Source organism: Cherax quadricarinatus, chromosome 100 (genome assembly GCF_038502225.1).
Source record: "Cherax quadricarinatus isolate ZL_2023a chromosome 100, ASM3850222v1, whole genome shotgun sequence".
NCBI classification, from domain to species: Eukaryota; Metazoa; Arthropoda; class Malacostraca; order Decapoda; family Parastacidae; genus Cherax; species Cherax quadricarinatus.
This window is the reverse complement of record NC_091391.1, coordinates 2,516,157-2,535,540: the sequence shown is the minus strand read 5'-3', so window position 1 is coordinate 2,535,540 and position 19,384 is coordinate 2,516,157. Positions and strand designations below refer to the sequence as shown.

The 19,384-nt window shown below is 44.5% G+C and overlaps 1 protein-coding gene across 2 annotated transcripts in view; it reads right to left on the bottom strand.

Annotated features, from left to right (window-relative positions):
• The window catches only part of LOC128704689 (protein wntless-like), an 88,153-nt gene extending 69,765 nt beyond the window's left edge, over positions 1-18,388 (bottom strand). The window contains exons 1-2 of one of the 2 annotated variants that reach the window (XM_053799837.2): positions 17,972-18,388; positions 6,380-6,543 (exon numbers count right to left, since the gene is read on the bottom strand). In XM_053799837.2, the coding sequence (XP_053655812.1) occupies positions 6,380-6,543; positions 17,972-18,077 (270 nt within the window). In that variant the 5' untranslated portion in view covers positions 18,078-18,388. The remainder of the gene's footprint in view (positions 1-6,379; positions 6,544-17,971) is intronic. The other variant, XM_070079594.1, reaches the window with a different exon arrangement.
• Between the last annotated feature and the right edge of the window lie 996 nt (positions 18,389-19,384).

Here is a 19,384-nt window from a genome sequence, read left to right as displayed (position 1 = left end):
AATCAATTATCCTACCTATCTTTGTGTCATCGGCGAATTTGCTCATATCACTAGTAATTCCCTCATCAAGATCATTGATATATATTATAAACAACAACGGGCCCAAGACTGATCCCTGTGGAACGCCACTTGTTACAGATCCCCACTCGGATTTAACCCCATTTATGGACACTCTCTGCTTCCTGTCTGTGAGCCATGACTCGATCCACGAGAGCACTTTTCCCCCAATGCCATGAGCTGCCACTTTCTTTAACAGTCTATGGTGCGGAACTCTATCAAAAGCCTTACTAAAATCTAAGTAAATAATATCAAATTCTTTATTGTGGTCAACAGCCTCAAAAGCTTTACTGAAGAAAGTTAATAAATTAGTTAGACAAGACCGGCCTCTTGTGAATCCATGCTGAGTATCATTAATCAAGCTATGCTTATCGAGATGGCTTCTTATAATCTCAGCTATAATTGACTCTAGTAATTTGCCTACAATTGAGGTCAGGCTTATTGGGCGGTAATTTGACGGTAACGACTTGTCCCCTGTTTTAAAAATAGGAGTTACATTAGCCATCTTCCACATATCAGACACTACACCTGTTTGAAGAGATAAATTAAAAATATTAGTTAATGGTTCACAGAGTTCCATTTTGCATTCCTTAAGAACCCTTGAAAAAACCTCATCAGGACCCGGCGACTTATTTTGCTTCAGTCTGTCTATCTGCCTCACAACCATCTCACTAGTGACTGTGATGTTACATAATTTATCTTCTTCTAGCCCACTGTAAAAATTAATTACTGGAATATTGTTAGTGTCTTCCTGTGTAAAAACTGAGAGAAAATAATTATTTAAAATCAAGCACATTTCATTCTCTTTGTCAGTAAGGTGCCCATAGTTATTTTTAAGGGGACCTATCTTATCTCTAACTTTTGTTCTATAGACCTGGAAAAAACTTTTTGGGTTAGTTTTAGAATCCCTAGCAACTTTAATTTCATAGTCCCTTTTAGCTTTTCTTATCCCCTTTTTAATGTCCCTCTTAATGTCAATATACTGATTCATAAGATGACCCTCACCTCTTTTGATACGCCTATAAATTCCTTTCTTATGCCCTAGTAGATATTTGAGCCTATTATTCATCCATTTTGGGTCATTTCTATTTGATCTAATTTCTTTATATGGGATAAACGCTCTTTGAGCAGCATGTATAGTGTTCAGAAAACTGTCATATTGATAGCTCTCTTCGTTACCCCAGTCAACAGATGATAAGTGTTCTCTAAGCCCATCGTAATCTGCTAAGCGAAAATCTGGGACTGTTACTGAGTTATCGCTACTATCGTACTTCCATTCAATGCTAAATGTAATTGATTTGTGGTCGCTAGCACCCAGTTCCTCTGAAATTTCTAAATTATTAACAAGGGATTCATTGTTTGCCATAACTAAGTCAAGCAGGTTATTTCCCCTTGTAGGTTCTGTCACAAACTGCTTCAAAAAACAATCCTGAAATACTTCTAAGAAGTCGTATGATTCTAAATTCCCAGTCAAGAAATTCCAATCAATATGACTAAAGTTAAAGTCTCCTAGAATTACTACATTATCGTGCCTTGTGGCCTTAACTATTTCCTCCCATAGTAGTTTCCCTTGGTCCCTATCTAAGTTTGGGGGACGGTATATCACTCCTAAAATCAGTTTTTCATGCCCCTCTGAAAATTCTATCCAAACAGACTCTGTATGTGTTACTTCAGACTTAATACCCGTTTTTATGCAACAGTTCAAGCGATCTCGGACATACAATGCCACCCCACCCCCCCTCCCAATACTTCTATCTTCTTGGAACAATTTAAAACCCTGAATATGACATTCCGCAGGCATGTCCCGACTTTTTGAATTAAACCACGTCTCAGTTAAGGCAAATACATCAATGTTACCTACACTAGCAACTAATCTCAACTCGTCCATCTTATTCCTAGCACTACGGAAATTAGCATAATAAACATTGAAAGACTCTCCTTTCTCTTTACCCTTCCTGCTCATTTCTATTTTTCTACTAAACCTATTACTGTCCTTATCACCCAAGGTCCCTGGCTTTTCAATATCTATCTCGTTCTTATTATTACTAGTTCCCCTAGAACTCGTAATATTACTACACTGGGACTTCACTGTTTTCCTGCCAAAACCCATACCACTAACTATTCCTAGTTTAAAGTCCTAACTGCTCCCTCCACTGCAGTTGCCAGTGCTCCCACCCCACGCCTAGATAAGTGAACCCCATCCCTAGCATACATGTCATTTCCGCCATAGAAGAGGTCCCAGTTGTCAATGAATGTTAAATTCAGCAGAAGCTCAGTATTTACAGGATTATCTTCCTAGATGCACTGAACATCAAATCCACAAATAACAATTGATGCAGCTGTTCAACAAGAAAATAATTTTTAATGTACAGTACAAATTACTAAATGTTTTACCTCACAAATCCGCACATAGGAGAGAGAAGCTTATGATGACTACCACTATTACCACTAATTACTTCTACCACTATTTCTGCTGCCAGCCTTACCACTACCATTATTTCTTTTATATCCTCTGTTAGTCCCATTCCTGTCCCCTCTTGCCTATATATACTGGCTCCCTCACTCTTTTGTATTAGTGTGACTATGTAAATGGTCCAAGTCGGACTGAAATATCATAAGCTTCTGTCTTCTATGTGCGGGTTATCTGCGTATTGTTCCAGTCATGGTATTGTGCATTTCCATTCTTTGGCACTTCGTAAAAAAATAAAGTACATATCTACGGTTGTGTATTTACATTTATATATTACATTCAGTAGAACTAATTTTTTGTTTGTATGAGACTGCTGACTTGGACTCAACAGCTGCTGGGACACACAGATGGACGGTGAACTTCCTGAACCATTAAAACATACAGTACAGTATTGTAAGGTGGACTCCACTCAGAGGTTCACTCAAAAAAACATGAAAAGTCAAGTAATAAGAATCTATTTTACAAGATCTAATTGTAAAGTAACTCTGATTTTAAAGTAACTAACCACATCTGCTACTTAACCACCCTAAGAGTGGCATATACTAGTTCATAATAAATATAATCTCCTCTAATTGACTAGGGCAGGGAAGGTGCCCAGGTAGTGACCACACATAAGGTGGACCCAGGGGCCATACAGTGGACCCCCGCATAACGATCACCTCCGAATGCGACCAATTATGTAAGTGTATTTATGTAAGTGCGTTTGTACGTGTATGTTTGGGGGTCTGAAATGGACTAATCTACTTCACAATATTCCTTATGGGAACAAATTCGGTCAGTACTGGCACCTGAACATACTTCTGGAGTGAAAAAATATCGTTAACCGGGGGTCCACTGTATTTCATTTATAATTTGTGGGTACATCATATGTGTCAGCTATGCTATCACCTTTGTATTCTGAAAACCCTGCATGGCATCAGGACCTAGTGTCTGGTGCCATATTTATCAGAAAAAATCATTACAATATTTTTAAGAAGACTCTAATAATGACTATAATGTGCTTCAGAAAGCAACACGCTAAAAATAGTGTGTTGTAGTAAAGTAACATTTATGAATTATTATTATTATAATCAAGGGGAAGCGCTAAACCCGGAGGATTATACAGCGCCTGGGGGGGATGTGGAAGGCATTCAGGCTCAATTCGGGGAAATGGAGCACAGATCCAATTCCCTAAATCAAGAGCCCCTCACCAACATCAAGGAACCTTTCTTAAGATAAGATAAGATAAGATAAGATAAGATTTCGTTCGGATTTTTAACCCCGGAGGGTTAGCCACCCAGGATAACCCAAGAAAGTCAGTGCGTCATCGAGGACTGTCTAACTTATTTCCATTGGGGTCCTTAATCTTGTCCCCCAGGATGCGACCCACACCAGTCGACTAACACCCAGGTACCTATTTGCTGCTAGGTGAACAGGACAACAGGTGTAAGAAAACGTGTCGAAATGTTTCCACCCGCCGGGAATTGAACCCAGGCCCTCCGTGTGTGAAGCGGGAGCTTTAGCCACCAGGCCACCGGGCCACCCGGTGGGTGGGGAACATTTATGAAGGGATTCTCTTAAGCTTTGAAAAACTGCCAACATCATTACTTTTACACTCTGGGGTCATTATTAAACAAAATTAAGGGTTATTTTCGGGGCTACAGTAAACCGTGGATAATTAAAACTGTGGAAAACGAATCTGCAGATATGGGGTTGTACTGTATAAATGCTGAAAAAGACACAAATTATAAACTCGAAGACATTATGTAGGAAAATTTCCGTTCTAAGATCTTGATCATGGGAAGTCCCATGACCAAAACATTTCTAATAATATGTCCTAGTGTATGTATTTCATGTCTTTTTTCCATTGTACGTTACCATAATATTATAAAAGTCTATGATGTCAAAATGGCTGTGATAATGAAATAATGAGATGCAGCAACTGAATCTCAGCTCTAATATGGTCGAATCTTACAAACTACTATACAGGTGCTCCTTGACCTTACGATGGTTCAACTTACAGTATTTCGCCTTTATGTACTTACGGTGCAAAAGCAATTACAGTGGACCCTCGACCAACGATATTAATCCGTTCCTGAGAGCTCATTGTTAGTTGAAATTATCGTTAGTCGAGTTAATTTTCCCCACAAGAAATAATGGAAATAAATTAATCCGTGCAACTCACCCCAAAGTATGAAAAAAAAAATTTACCACATGAAATATTAATTTTAATACACACAAACAGAAGAAGACATGTACAGTTACATGACACTTACCTTTATTGAAGATCTGGTGATGACTGATGGGATGGGAGGAGGAGAAAGTGAAGTTTGCAATGACCTGCTGGTCCATGGGCTGCAGGAGAGGAGTATTGATGAGTGATGGGACATTGTTTTTCTCGAACACTGCGATTTTCAGAGTGCTACATGAGTAAAGGCTTCACTTTGCAATCCCCATTAGCATTACAACAAAACATGAGAGTCAGCCTGTCTTTCACAGGCTTGTGTCCTGGGAGTGCCTTTTCCTTCTGAGTAATGTAGGTCCTGTGTGGCATTTCCTTCCAGAACACGCCTGTTTCATCACAATTAAACACTTGTTGGGGTTGGAATTTTTCAGCTTCACCATGCCTTATCACACTGTGTATGCCACTACAATTCTTAAATCTCTCAAACCAACCTTTGCTGGCCTTAAATTCACTAATATGAGCACTAGTTCCAGGCATTTTTTCCTGTTCACCTGGGTGTTAGTCAACTGGTGTGGGTGGCATCCTGGGGGACAAGATTAAGGACCCCAATGGAAATAAGTTAGACAGTCCTCGATGATGCACTGACTTTCTTGGGTTATCCTGGGTGGCTAACCCTCTGGTGTTAACCGTTTCTCGGTAACTGTTTCACGTTAAGCCATACCAACAACACACACTCCACATCTTCGAGTAATACAGCTGATGGTGGTGCAGCAACAGCAACAGCTGTCTGTGGTGCAGCATCAGCTGTGGTGCAGCAACAGCTGTGGTGCAGCAGCAGCTGTGGTGCAGCAGCAGCTGTGGTGCAGCAGCAGCTGTGGTGCAGCAGCAGCTGTGGTGCAGGAGCAGCTGTGGTGCAGCAACAGCTGTGGTGCAGCAGCAGCTGACTATGGTGCAGCAGCAGCTGTGGTGCAGCAGCAGCTGACTGTGGTGCAGCAGCAGCTGTGGTGCAGCAGCAGCTGACTGTGGTGCAGCAACAGCTGACTGGTCCAGCAACAGCTGATGGCGGTGCAGCAGCAGCTGACTGTGGTACGATAGTATTTCTCACCCTTTTTACCACAGGGTTGGCACTAGAAGCTTTCTTGGGGCCCATGGTGACTTATTTTGCAGGTACAATCACATAAAACGCTGTGATAATATGAAATGTTCCGATTGTATGTTTGGATGGGACCGCGGTGGCTGGCTGGCTTATAAACACTGGCACACACGGGACAAGTGAGGCGCGCTCAGGCCACAAGTGGACGTGTCTCAAACGGAACGAATCGCGTTGGTCGAGTTTTTTAGCGCTAATCGAGGCATAATTTTTGCATTAAAATGTATCGCTAGTTGGATTTAATGTTATACGAGGCCATCGTTAGTTGAGGGTCCACTGTACTTTTCAGTATACTAGTATTTCGTTACAGTAATTATTTGTTTATTTACTTATTCAGTGACAGAGGTTATGTATTCACTTATTTATTTAACATATCATACAGTATTCATATTTGACTTACGATATTTTTGACTTATGATGGATTTGTCAAAATGTATCCCCATCTTAAGTCAAGTACCACCTGTATACAGTACTGTATTACTATACACACAAATTTCATTTGAACTCCAAATATTTACTGAAATTTATTTATATTTACCTGAAAGGTATAGTATGTGTTGTCAGGATGTATGGTCCTCTTAACGTCACTAATATCAGCACCATTGAGGCAGTTGTGTTTACCATCGGAGAGGTACCAACCATTTATTGGTGACTGGAAGCACTTTGTACCTCGGACTGTGATGTGGGTCCAAGGAGTGGGTGCTAAAAAAACAGGGAAATATGCATTCAAATAGATTACTGAAACATTATAGGGTGAGATCTACTAATTTCAAGTCATAACACAAAACTTTTTGAAAAACTAATAATTTCCAAAGGAAGCTTGATAGGATATTACTGTTACGTTGGTTCGTCCCTTATTACTTTGATAGTAAGGTTCTCACTACATGTTCTAGTGTGGGGTAGCTTTTACTTAATGGCCGTATCTGTCTACGGGTAATACTTACATAATGGCTGATCATCTTGAGTGTCTCTGATATCCTTTCACCAGCCCTCTTCACAGGTTATTTAAACTACTACTATAAAAATATAACTATTCTAAATAGATATGTACAGAAGATACAATCACAGCCTCACGTTTTCAAAACAAAAATCTACACACTCCATATTATTATTATAATCAAGGGGGATGCGCTAAACCCGGAGGATTATACAGCGCCTGGGGGGGGGTTGTGGAAGGCATTCAGGCTTAATTCGGGGAACTGGAGCACAGATCCAATTCCCTAAATCAAGAGCCCCTCACCAACATCAAGGAACCTTCCTTGAGGGGTTTTAAAACAAAAATCTACACACTCCATAGCTGTTCTCCCACATGGTGCATCTCAGCAACTTTGTCCTTCTCTCTTCTTGACTAACTCTGGACTAACCAGTGTTTTGACACACTTTAGTCACCCTGGGTATGGTGGCCACAACTTAAGTTATAAAAACTCATCCTTGGAGCACACATAATGCCCCAAAAGAAGATAGAAGATGGACCCAGAGGTCCTGCCATGTTAACAGAGAGAGAGAGGGGGAGGAGCCTAGCTAAGCTCCTCCCACACCCACCAAAAACAAAAGACTGTTGCCAAGCACAATTCTCTTGTTACCACAATTCTACCACACTTTAATTTACTTTTACAAAAAGAAATACAACTTTATAAACTACTTATTTAAATTATGTATGTGTGTCTATAGTATATCCTATTATATTGAGAAAAAAGGCTTGACCCAGCTGCCTCTCAGTCCTAAGGGTGATCAGTCCTTATGACATTTAGAGCTAAGTCCCCATCAATTCAATATAATTAGATATTCCAGAGTAACTGTTACTTATAAATACATGTTGGGTCCTATAGCCCCATAACAATTACAAAAGGCTATCTTACAAAGCTCCTTAACAGAGTGAGCTTTGTAAATCTGATTAAAAAATGTATTTAAAATTAAAGTGGGGTTTTGAGAAAATGGAAGGAATGGATGGCACGGGCAAAAGGGACTACTTAGTAGGAACAATCCAGTCTGAGGGACATAAGGTGATAATTGCAGTAATGTACAACCCTCCATAGAACTGCAGGAGGCCAAGAGAAGAATACGATGAGAGCAACAGAGCAATGATCGACACACTAGCCGAGGTGGCCAGGAGAGCACACATGGGGGGAGCAAAGTTACTAGTTATGGGTGATTTCAATCACAAGGAGATTGACTGGGAAAACCTGGAGCCCCATGGGGATCCCGAAACATGGAGAGCCAGGATGATGGATGTGGTACTGGAAAACCTCATGCATCAACATGTTAAGAGACACTACCAGAGAGAGAGGAGAAGATGAACCAGCAAGACTGGACCTTGTATTTACCTTGAATAGTTCTGACATCCAGAACCTAACCTGCTGTATAAGTGGGGCCCTACAGTAGCCTGGAACCTAACCTGCTGTATAAGCAGAGCCCTACAGTAGCCTGGAACCTAACCTGCTGTATAAGCAGGGCCCTAGAGTAGCCTGGAACCTAACCTGCTGTATAAGCAGGGCCCTACAGTAGCCTGGATCCTAACGTGCTGTATAAGCAGGGCCCTACAGTAGCCTGGAACCTAACCTGCTGTACAAGCAGGGCCCTACAGTAGAATGGAACCTAACCTGCTGTATAAGCAGGGCCCTCCTGTATCCATAATACTTCTACTGGTATAAACCTTGGTAATAGATACCAACAAGTTAGTTTAGAAAAACATGTAAAAATATATTACAAAATGTTTGGGTCCTGGGACCTTGATTTCTTGATCAAGGTCCCACTACTGAAACATTTTCTAATAAATATGTCCTAGTGTGCTCTTATGAGTTTTTCTAAACAAATACTGCCACTTATATTTAGATAGAACACATTCTTAGCCTCACACGCACCTTCCACTACAAATATTTACATAATTTGGCAGCACTCAGCTAGCATAATGATTACAAATATTTTTAGAGTAGTACCAATTCGCAAACAGATGTGCAAGCGTGCAATAACTGGTAATAGGATGCAGTAAAGGAAACCTGTGACAAACAATTTCCTAAGATGGAGTGTCCACATACATCACTAGCAAGAAGAGTCAATACTTTTGGAACATACAGTATTACCTTCAAATATGCAGGCAAGCATTGGCTTTACAGTGCTTCACTTTTCAGCATTTTGCTAATGTAGTGGTTTTCAGTCACACCCATTCTTCATGTATTCAGACTTCCTACAATAAATATGTTCACCATACACAAATAACCCGCACATAAAAGAGAGAAGCTTACGACGACGTTTCGGTCCGACTTGGACCATTGACTAAGTCACACTTTGACTTTGTCAATGGTCCAAGTCGGACCGAAACGTCGTCGTAAGCTTCTCTCTTTTATGTGCGGGTTATTTGTGTATCGTTCCAGTCACGGTATTGTGCCTTTTTGTTATTTAAATATGTTCACCGTTCGCTATAAGATAAGGACGAAAATATTTTAACCCATAAACGGTCCAAGCAGATCTACGTTCACATGTGTGGTGCTACAAAAGTAGATTTACGTTTTTTTTACATATTTTCAAATATAACAAAAAAAAAAGTAGATCAAAGTTTTTTTACACATTTTCAAATGTAAAAAAACAAAAAGAAGATCTACTTTTTTACATACTTTTAAATGTTGAAAAAACGTATATATACGTTTGGACCGTTTACGGGTTAAGTAATGTGTGTGCTGTATGTGCATTTTTTAGGCCTAGCTCTATTGCTCAGTTAATATATGACAGTATAAACATATATCAGACTTTTATACACAACCGAAAGTTAATTTTAAGTTAATTTTAAGCCTGCCCATAATGCTCTGCATACAAGGGGCTTTTGGCATGTTCACCCAACTATTAAAATTCATTGTACAATTTTGTATCATATCATAATAAAATATATGAATGAATCAATGAAAAAAAAGGCAGTTTCACTTGATACTTATAAGAGACACCACTTGATACTTATAGGAGACTTCCACAAAAACCTCATCCAAGCAACTGACCCGCCAGTAGCTGATTTCACAAACACTATTAACAACTGCTTGCACCTGCTTTCTATAACTAAGCCAACAAGAATCTCTAAGACAAGTGCCTCATTACTTGACCATATTTGGACCAACACTATATCTCCACTACAAGCAGGTATGATCACAGACAACACTACAGACCACTACCCCATAACCAACTAATGTAAATTGTCTCAAGACATGAGTAAGATCTCTTTTCACCTACATGACGAGTCATCAGTAAATAATTTTATGTCAGCACTAGGTGACACTAACTGGCAGAGAGAGCTAGCAGAAAGTCACGATATTCATGAAGGTATCAAAACTTTTTTAAACAAAACCCAAAACCTCTATAACAGGCAATGTTCGATCAAAACGAAACAGATCAAAGCAAAGACACTGAACAGGCCATGGGTAACTAATAGTACCCTCAGATCCATTGATAATAATAATAATAGTAATAATAATAATAATAATATGATAATATCTGTATTTCTACAAGTACATGTATAAGGTATACAAGCCTAGCTGACATCAATGACATACTACTACATGTGTATAGAAAACTGCTTGGTATGCAGTGTTTGCAAATTTTCTTATAATTTTCCTGAATGTGGAGTATATAAATGTAATTAGATATGTGTATGTGTAAATTTGTGATGCCATTTGGACCCTTCAAGAAATTTCAGGTGAAGGGGGGTGTGCAGTCGCTGCAGAGTGATACAGAGAGAGAGATGCTGACAATATGGCGATGTAGTACTGTTTGTGACAATTGCGGAATGTAATCGGGCACCATCGAGGCCAAATTTGGGTGTATCAACCTCAGTCTACAATTAACCCTTTAACTTTCGAGACCCCAAATTTTGAAATGTCTCTCTGTGTTTGCCTGGAGTTTACCTGGAGAGAGTTCTGGGGGTCAACGCCCCTGCGGCCCGGTCTGTGACCAGGCCTCCTGGTGGATCAGAGCCTGATCAACCAGGCTGTTACTGCTGGCTGCACATAATCCAACGTACGAGCCACAGCCCGGCTGGTCAGGTACCGACTTTAGGTGCTTGTCCAGTGCCTGCTTGAAGACAGCCAGGGGTCTATTAGTAATCCCCCTTATGTATGCTGGGAGGCAGTTGAACAGTCTCGGGCCCCTAACACTTATTGTATTGTCTCTTAACGTACTAGTGACACCCCTGCTTTTCATTGGGGGATGTTGCATTGTCTGCCGAGTCTTTTGCTTTCGTTGTGAGTGATTTTCGTGTGCAAGTTCGGTACTAGTACCTCTAGGATTTTCCAGGTGTATATAATCAGGTATCTCTCCCGCCTGCATTCCAGGGAGTACAGGTTCAGGAACTTCAAGCGCTTCCAGTAATTGAGGTGTTTTATCTCCGTTATGCGCGCCGTGAAGGTTCTCTGTACATTTTATAGGTCAGCAATTTCACCTCCCTTAAAAGGTGCTGTTAGTGTGCAGCAATATTCCAGCCTAGATAGAGCAAGCGACCTGAAGAGTGTCATCATGGGCTTGGCATCCCTAGTTTTGAAGGTTCTCATTATCCATCCTGTCATTTTTCTAGCAGATGCAATTGATACAGTGTTATGGTCCTTGAAGGTGAGATCCTCCGACATGATCACTCCCAGGTCTTTGACGTTGGTTTTTCGCTCTATTTTGTGGAAGGAATTTGTTTTGTACTCTGATGAACTTTTAATTTCCTCGTGTTTACCATATCGGAGTAATTAAAATTTCTCATCGTTGAACTTCATATTGTTTTCTGCAGCCCACTGAAAGATTTGGTTGATGTCTGCCTGTAGCCTTGCAGTATCTGCAATGGAAGACACTGTCATGCATATTCGGGTGTCATCTGCAAAGGAAGACATGGTGGTGTGGCTGACATCCTTGTCTATGTCAGATATGAGGATGAGAAACAAGATGGGAGCAAGTACTGTGCCTTGTGGAACAGAGCTTTTCACCGTAGCCGCCTCAGACTTTACTCTGTTGACTACTACTCTTTGTGTTCTCTTTGTGAGGAAATTGTAGATCCATCTACCAACTTTTCCTGTTTTTCCTTTAGCACACATTTTGTGCGTTATTATGCCATGGTCACACTTATCGAAGGCTTTTGCAAAGTCTGTATATATTACATCTGCATTCTTTTTGTCTTCTAGTGCATCTAGGACCTTGTCATAGTGATCCAGTAGCTGAGACAGACAGGAGCGACCTGTTCTAAACCCATGTTGCCCTGGGTTGTGTAATTGATGGGTATCTAGATGGGTGGCGATCTTGCTTCTTAGGACCCTTTCAAAGATTTTTATGATATGGGATGTTAGTGCTATCAGTCTGTAGTTCTTTGCTATTGCTTTACTGCCCCCTTTGTGGAGTGGGGCTATGTCTGTTGTTTTTAGTAACTGTGGGACGACCCCCATGTCCATGCTCCCTCTCCATAGGATGGTAAAAGCTCGTGATAGGGGCTTCTTGCAGTTCTTGATGAACACGGAGTTCCATGAGTCTGGCCCTGGGGCAGAGTGCATGGGCATGTCATTTATCGCCTGTTCGAAGTCATTTGGCGTCAGGATAATATCAGATAGGCTTGTGTTAACCAAATTCTGTGGCTCTCTCATAAAAAATTCATTTTGATCTTTGACTCTCAGTCTGGTTAGCGGCTTGCTAAAAACTGAGTCATATTGGGACTTGAGTAGCTCACTCATTTCCTTGCTGTCATCTGTGTAGGACCCATCTTGTTTAAGTAGGGGCCCAATACTGGATGTTGTTCTCGACTTTGATTTGGCATAAGAAAAGAAATACTTTTGGTTTCTTTCGATTTCATTTATGGCTTTTAGTTCTTCCCGTGATTCCTGACTCCTATAAGATTCCTTCAGCTTAATTTCGATGTTTGCTATTTCTCTGACCAGTGACTCCATACATATTGCAGATACATGTATATTGGCCTCTTTTAGCCGCTCTGTTATTCTTTTCCGTCGCCTGTAAAGGAAGCGCCTGTCTCTTTCTATTTTACATCTACTCCTCCTTTTTCTTAAAGGAATAAGCCTTGAGCATACATCGAGTGCCACCGAGTTAATCTGTTCTAGGCATAAGTTGGGGTCTGTGTTGCTTAGTCTAACTCCACAAAATATTAGAAAAAAATTTCTTATGAAATGTTAGAGAATCTTTTCCTGATGGTAATGACACCAAAAGTATGAAATTTGAAGGAAAACTTATGGAATTATGCTCTTGCGAAGTTAGCGATCTTGGTGATATATATGCATTGGCGATTTCGCCCACTTTGAGCCCTATTTTCAGCCAATTCCCTTGTTCCAGTCAACTAAACTCATAGCTATTTTTTTATAACTCCATTTGTTCTATTGACTGAGTACAAGAAACCGCCCATTTACCGATTTCAACTACCAAATAAAGTGGTCAGAAATTGACAAGTTGGCCAATTTCACACAAATTAAAAAAGATGCCAATTTCAAAATAGGGTCCCGAATAAACAATGCAGACATTCTTGGCACTAATATAACATTTTCTCTGTTCATTAGTCACATCTCTTGCTTTCTCTTTTGAGTTTTTATTCACACAAAAAAACAAAAGGTTTACTCTTATGCAGACTACTGCATTATTGTAATACGTACAGTGGACCCTCGACTAACGCTATTAATCCGTTCCTGAGAGCTCATCGTTAGTCAGAATAATCGTTAGTCAAGTTAATTTTCCCCATAAGAAATAATGGAAATTAAATTAATCTGTGCAAGACACCCAAAAGTATTGAAAAAAAAAAATTTTAACACATGAAATATTAATTTTAATACACACAAACTGAAGAAGACATGCAGTTACATGACACTTACCTTTATTGAAGATCTGGTGATGATTGATGGGATGGGAAGAGGGGAGTGTGTTGATGGTCTTAGTGTTTAGAAGGGGAATCCCCTTCCATTAGGACTTGAGGTGGCAAGTCCTTTTCTGGGGTTACTTCCCTTCTTCTTTTAATGCCACTAGGACCAGCTTGAGAGTCACTGGACCTCTGTCGCACAACATATCTACCCATAGAGGCATGTACCTCCCGTTCCTTTATGACATTCCTGAAGTGTTTCACAACATTGTCAATGTCACCATTAAACACTTGTTCAGGTTTCAGTCCTTCACTGTCTATGTACTCCTTGAATTCCTGCACATATTTTTCAGCTGCTTTTTGGTCCAAACTGGCAGCCTCACCATGCCTTATCACACTATGTATACCACTACGATTCTTAAATCTCTCAAACCAACCTTTGCTGGCCTTAAATTCACTCACATCATCACTAGTTGCAGGCATTTTTTTTATTAAATTGTCATGCAACTTCCTAGCCTTTTCACATATGATCGCTTGAGAGATGCTATCTCCTGCTATCTGTTTTTCGTTTATCCATACCAATAACAGTCTCTCAACATCTTCTATCACTTGCGATCTCAGTTTCGAAAACATAGTTGCACCTTTGGCAAGAACAGCTTCCTTGATTGCCGTTTTCTTGGCCACAATAGTAGCGATGGTTGATTGGGGTTTTGTGTACAACCTGGCCAGCTCGGAGACATGCACTCCACTTTCATACTTAGCAATGATCTCTTTCTTCATATCCATAGTAATTCTCACCCTTTTTGCTGTAGGGTTGGCACTAGAAGCTTTCTTGGGGCCCATGGTGACTTATTTTGCAGGTGCAATCACTAAAAAGGCTGTGATAATATGAAATGTTCCGATTGTATGCTTGGAAGCGACCGCGGTGGCTTCCAAGCATACAATCGGAACATTTATATCGCAAAAAAATTTCCTCGGTATTTGATTGAAAACCCGGTATTCGATACGATTCGTACGAGACCTGTCCACATGTGGCCTGAACTGCCCCTTGAGTGCCAGTGTTTACAAGCCAGCCAGTGTGCGCGCATCTAAGGATACATTCGGTACAATCCATATTATCACTGTGTTTGGTGCTTGTTTCTGCAAAATAAGTCACCATGGGCCCCAAGAAAGCTTCTAGTGCCAACCCTGTGTTAAAAAGGGCGAGAATTAGTATGGAAATTAACCCTGAGAAGCCTATACCAGTTGTGGAATACATTGTGCCTACTACAAAAATTAAGGAAATGTGTGCACAGTGGGTTGAAGTGCAAACCTTTATGGATGAAAATCACCCTAACACAGCTATTACAACGACAATGTTGTGGCCCATTTTAGACAAATCGTAAAGGAACGGGAGGTACAGAGCTCTATGGACAGATATGTTGTGCGACAGAGGTCCAGTGACGCTCAAGCCGGTCCTAGTGGCATTAAAAGAAGAAGGGAAGTAACCCCGGAAAAGGACTTGCTACCTCAAGTCCTAATGGAAGGGGATTCCCCTTCTAAACACTAACACCATCCATACTCTCCCGTCCTCCCATCCCATCAATCATCACCAGATCTTCATTAAAGGTAAGTGTCAATTATTTTATTATTATTGTAATTATTCTATTGCATTAAACTTAATATTTCATGTAGTAAATTTTTTTTTCATACTTTTGGGTGTCTTGCACGGATTAATCTGATTTTCATTATTTCTTATGAGGAAAATTGATTCGGTTTTCGATATTATCGGTATTCAATGAGCTCTCAGGAACGGACTAATATCGAATACCGGGGGTCCACTGTACATACCTGGCTGGCAGGGGGCCCTGTGGCCTGGCTGGCAGGGGGCCCTGTGGCCTGGCTGGCAGGGGGCCCCATGGCCTGGCTGGCAGGGAGCCCCATGGCCTGGCTGACAGGGAGCCCCATGGCCTGGCTGGCAGGGAGCCCCATGGCCTGGCTGGCAGGGGACCCCATGGCCTGGCTGGCAGAGGGCCCCATGGCCTGGCTGGCAGGGAGCCCCATGGCCTGGCTGGCAGGGGGCCCCATGGCCTGGCTGGCAGGGGGCCCCATGGCCTGGCTGGCAGGGGCCCCATGGCCTGGCTGGCAGGGGGCCATATAGCCTGGCTGGCAGGGGGCCACATAGCCTGGCTGGCAAGGGGCCCCATAGCCTGGCTGGCAGGGGGCCCCATGGCCTGGCTGACAGGGGGCCCCATAGCCTAGCTGGAAGGGGGCCCCATAGCCTGGCTGGCAGGGGGCCCCATGGCCTGGCTGGCATGGGGCCCTATAGCCTGGCTGGCAGGGGGCCCCATAGCCTGGCTGGCAGGGGACCCCATGGCCTGGCTGAGAGGGGGCCCCATAGCCTGGCTGGCAGGGGGCCACATGGCCTGGCTGACACGGGGCCCCATAGCCTGGCTGGCAGGGGGCCACATAGCCTGGCTGGCAGGGGGCCCCATAGCCTGGCTGGCAGGGAGCCTGGCTGGCAGGGGGCCACATAGCCTGGCTGGCAGTGGGCCCCATAGCCTGGCTGGCAGGGGGCCCCATAGCCTGGCTGGTAGGGGGCCCCATAGCCTGGCTGGCAGGGGGCCCCATGGCCTGGCTGGCAGGGGGCCCCATAGCCTGGCTGGCAGGGGGCCCCATAGCCTGGCTGGCAGGGGGCCCCATAGCCTGGCTGGCAGGGGGCCCCATAGCCTGGCTGGCAGGGGGCCCCATAGCCTGGCTGGCAGGGGGCCCCATAGCCTGGCTGGCAGGGGGCCCCATAGCCTGGCTGGCAGGGGGCCCCATAGCCTGGCTGGCAGGGGGCCACATAGCCTGGCTGGCAGGGGGCCCCATAGCCTGGCTGGCAGGGGGCCACATAGCCTGGCTGGCAGGGGGCCCCATAGCCTGGCTGGCAGGGGGCCACATAGCCTGGCTGGCAGGGGGCCACATAGCCTGGATGGCAGGGGGCCACATAGCCTGGCTGGCAGGGGGCCCCATAGCCTGGCTGGCAGGGGGCCCCATAGCCTGGCTGGCAGGGGGCCACATAGCCTGGCTGGCAGGGGGCCCCATAGCCTGGCTGGCAGGGGGCCACATAGCCTGGCTGGCAGGGGGCCACATAGCCTGGCTGGCAGGGGGCCACATAGCCTGGCTGGCAGGGGGCCCCATAGCCTGGCTGGCAGGGGGCCCCATAGCCTGGCTGGCAGGGGGCCCCATAGCCTGGCTGGCAGGGGGCCCCATAGCCTGGCTGGCAGGGGGCCCCATAGCCTGGCTGGCAGGGGGCCCCATAGCCTGGCTGGCCGGGGGCCCCATAGCCTGGCTGGCAGGGGGCCACATAGCCTGGCTGGCAGGGGGCCACATAGCCTGGCTGCCAGGGGGCCCCATAGCCTGGCTGGCAGGGGGCCCCATAGCCTGGCTGGCAGGGGGCCACATAGCCTGGCTGGCAGGGGGCCACATAGCCTGGCTGCCAGGGGGCCCCATAGCCTGGCTGGCAGGGGGCCACATAGCCTGGCTGGCAGGGGGCCCCATAGCCTGGCTGGCAGGGGGCCACATAGCCTGGCTGGCAGGGGGCCACATGGCCTGGCTGACAATACTTGCTTCAAACACTGAGGAACCGGGTTCGATTCCCGGCAGAGGTGGACACTGACAGTAGGTGCAAGATGAATTAACTCCCAGGTACCTACTTATGCTAGGTGAACAAGGACATGTGTAGGATAACACCCAGGTACCTACTTACTGCTAGGTGAACAAGGACATGTGTAGGATAACACCCAGGTACCTACTTACTGCTAGGTGAACAAGGACAGGTGTAGGATAACTCAGGTACCTACTTACTGCTAGGTGAACAAGGACAGGTGTAGGATAACTCAGGTACCTACTTACTGCTAGGTGAACAAGGACAGGTGTAGTATAAGACTCAGGTACCTACTTACTGCTAGGTGAACAAGGACAGGTGTAGTATAAGACTCAGGTACCTACTTACTGCTAGGTGAACAAGGACAGGTGTAGGATAAGACTCAGGTACCTACTTACTGCTAGGTGAACACGGACAGGTGTAGGATAACTCAGGTACCTACTTACTGCTAGGTGAACAAGGGCAGGTGTAGGATAACACCCAGGTACCTACTTACTGCTAGGTGAACAAGGACAGGTGTAGGATAACTCAGGTACCTACTTACTGCTAGGTGAACAAGGACAGGTGTAGGATAACTCAGGTACCTACTTACTGCTAGGTGAACAAGGGCAGCAGGTGCAAATTAACAGACCCAACTTAACACCAGTGCCGGGGATCGAACCACGGACACTCACGCGGGTGTGGTACATAATACCTACCAATTTCTGAAGCAAGTAGCAGCACAGCAAGCACAGTCAGGGTACCTAGCGTCCATGATGTCACAAATATGACGGCACTGGTCCTCTGAGGGGCATTATGTGGCATATCTTGTTAGGCAGTGATGGTGTTGTTGTTGTAGTGTAGGACCACTCCTAGCTGAGTCGTACCTCTACCCTGTCACTCCTAGCTGAGTCGTACCTCTACCCTGTCACTCCTAGCTGAGTCGTACATCTACCCTGTCACTCCTAGCTGAGTCGTACCTCTACCCTGTCACTCCTAGCTGAGTCGTACATCTACCCTGTCACTCCTAGCTGAGTCGTACCTCTACCCTGTCACTCCTAGCTGAGTCGTACATCTACCCTGTCACTCCCAGCAGAGTCGTACATCTACCCTGTCACTCCTAGCTGAGACGTACATCTACCCTGTCACTCCTAGCTGAGTCGTACATCTACCCTGTCACTCCTAGCTGAGTCGTACCTCTACCCTGTCACTCCTAGCTGAGTCGTACCTCTACCCTGTCACTCCTAGCTGAGTCGTACCTCTACCCTGTCACTCCTAGCTGAGTCGTACATCTACCCTGTCACTCCTAGCTGAGTCGTACCTCTACCCTGTCACTCCTAGCTGAGTCGTACATCTACCCTGTCACTCCTGGCTGAGTCGTACATTTACCCTGTCACTCCTACCTGAGACGTACATCTACCCTGTCACTCCTAGCTGAGTCGTACATCTACCCTGTCACTCCTAGCTGAGTCGTACATCTACCCTGTCACTCCTAGCTGAGACGTACATCTACCCTGTCACTCCTAGCTGAGTCATACATCTACCCTGTCACTCCTAGCTGAGTCATACATCTACCCTGTCACTCCTAGCTGAGTCGTACATCTACCCTGTCACTCCTAGCTGAGTCGTACATCTACCCTGTCACTCCTAGCTGAGACGTACATCTACCCTGTCACTCCTAGCTGAGTCGTACCTCTACCCTGTCACTCCTAACTGAGTCGTACATCTACCCTGTCACTCCTAGCTGAGTCGTACATCTACCCTGCCACTCCTAGCTGAGTCGTACCTCTACCCTGTCACTCCTAGCTGAGTCGTACATCTACACTGTCACTCCTAGCTGAGTCGTACCTCTACCCTGTCACTCCTAGCTGAGTCGTACATCTACCCTGTCACTCCTAGCTGAGTCGTACATCTACCCTGTCACTCCTAGCTGAGTCGTACATCTACCCTGCCACTCCTAGCTGAGTCGTACATCTACCCTGTCACTCCTAGCTGAGTCGTACATCTACCCTGTCACTCCTAGCTGAGTCGTACATCTACCCTGTCACTCCTAGCTGAGTCGTACATCTACCCTGTCACTCCTAGCTGAGTCGTACATCTACCCTGTCACTTCTAGCTGAGTCGTACATCTA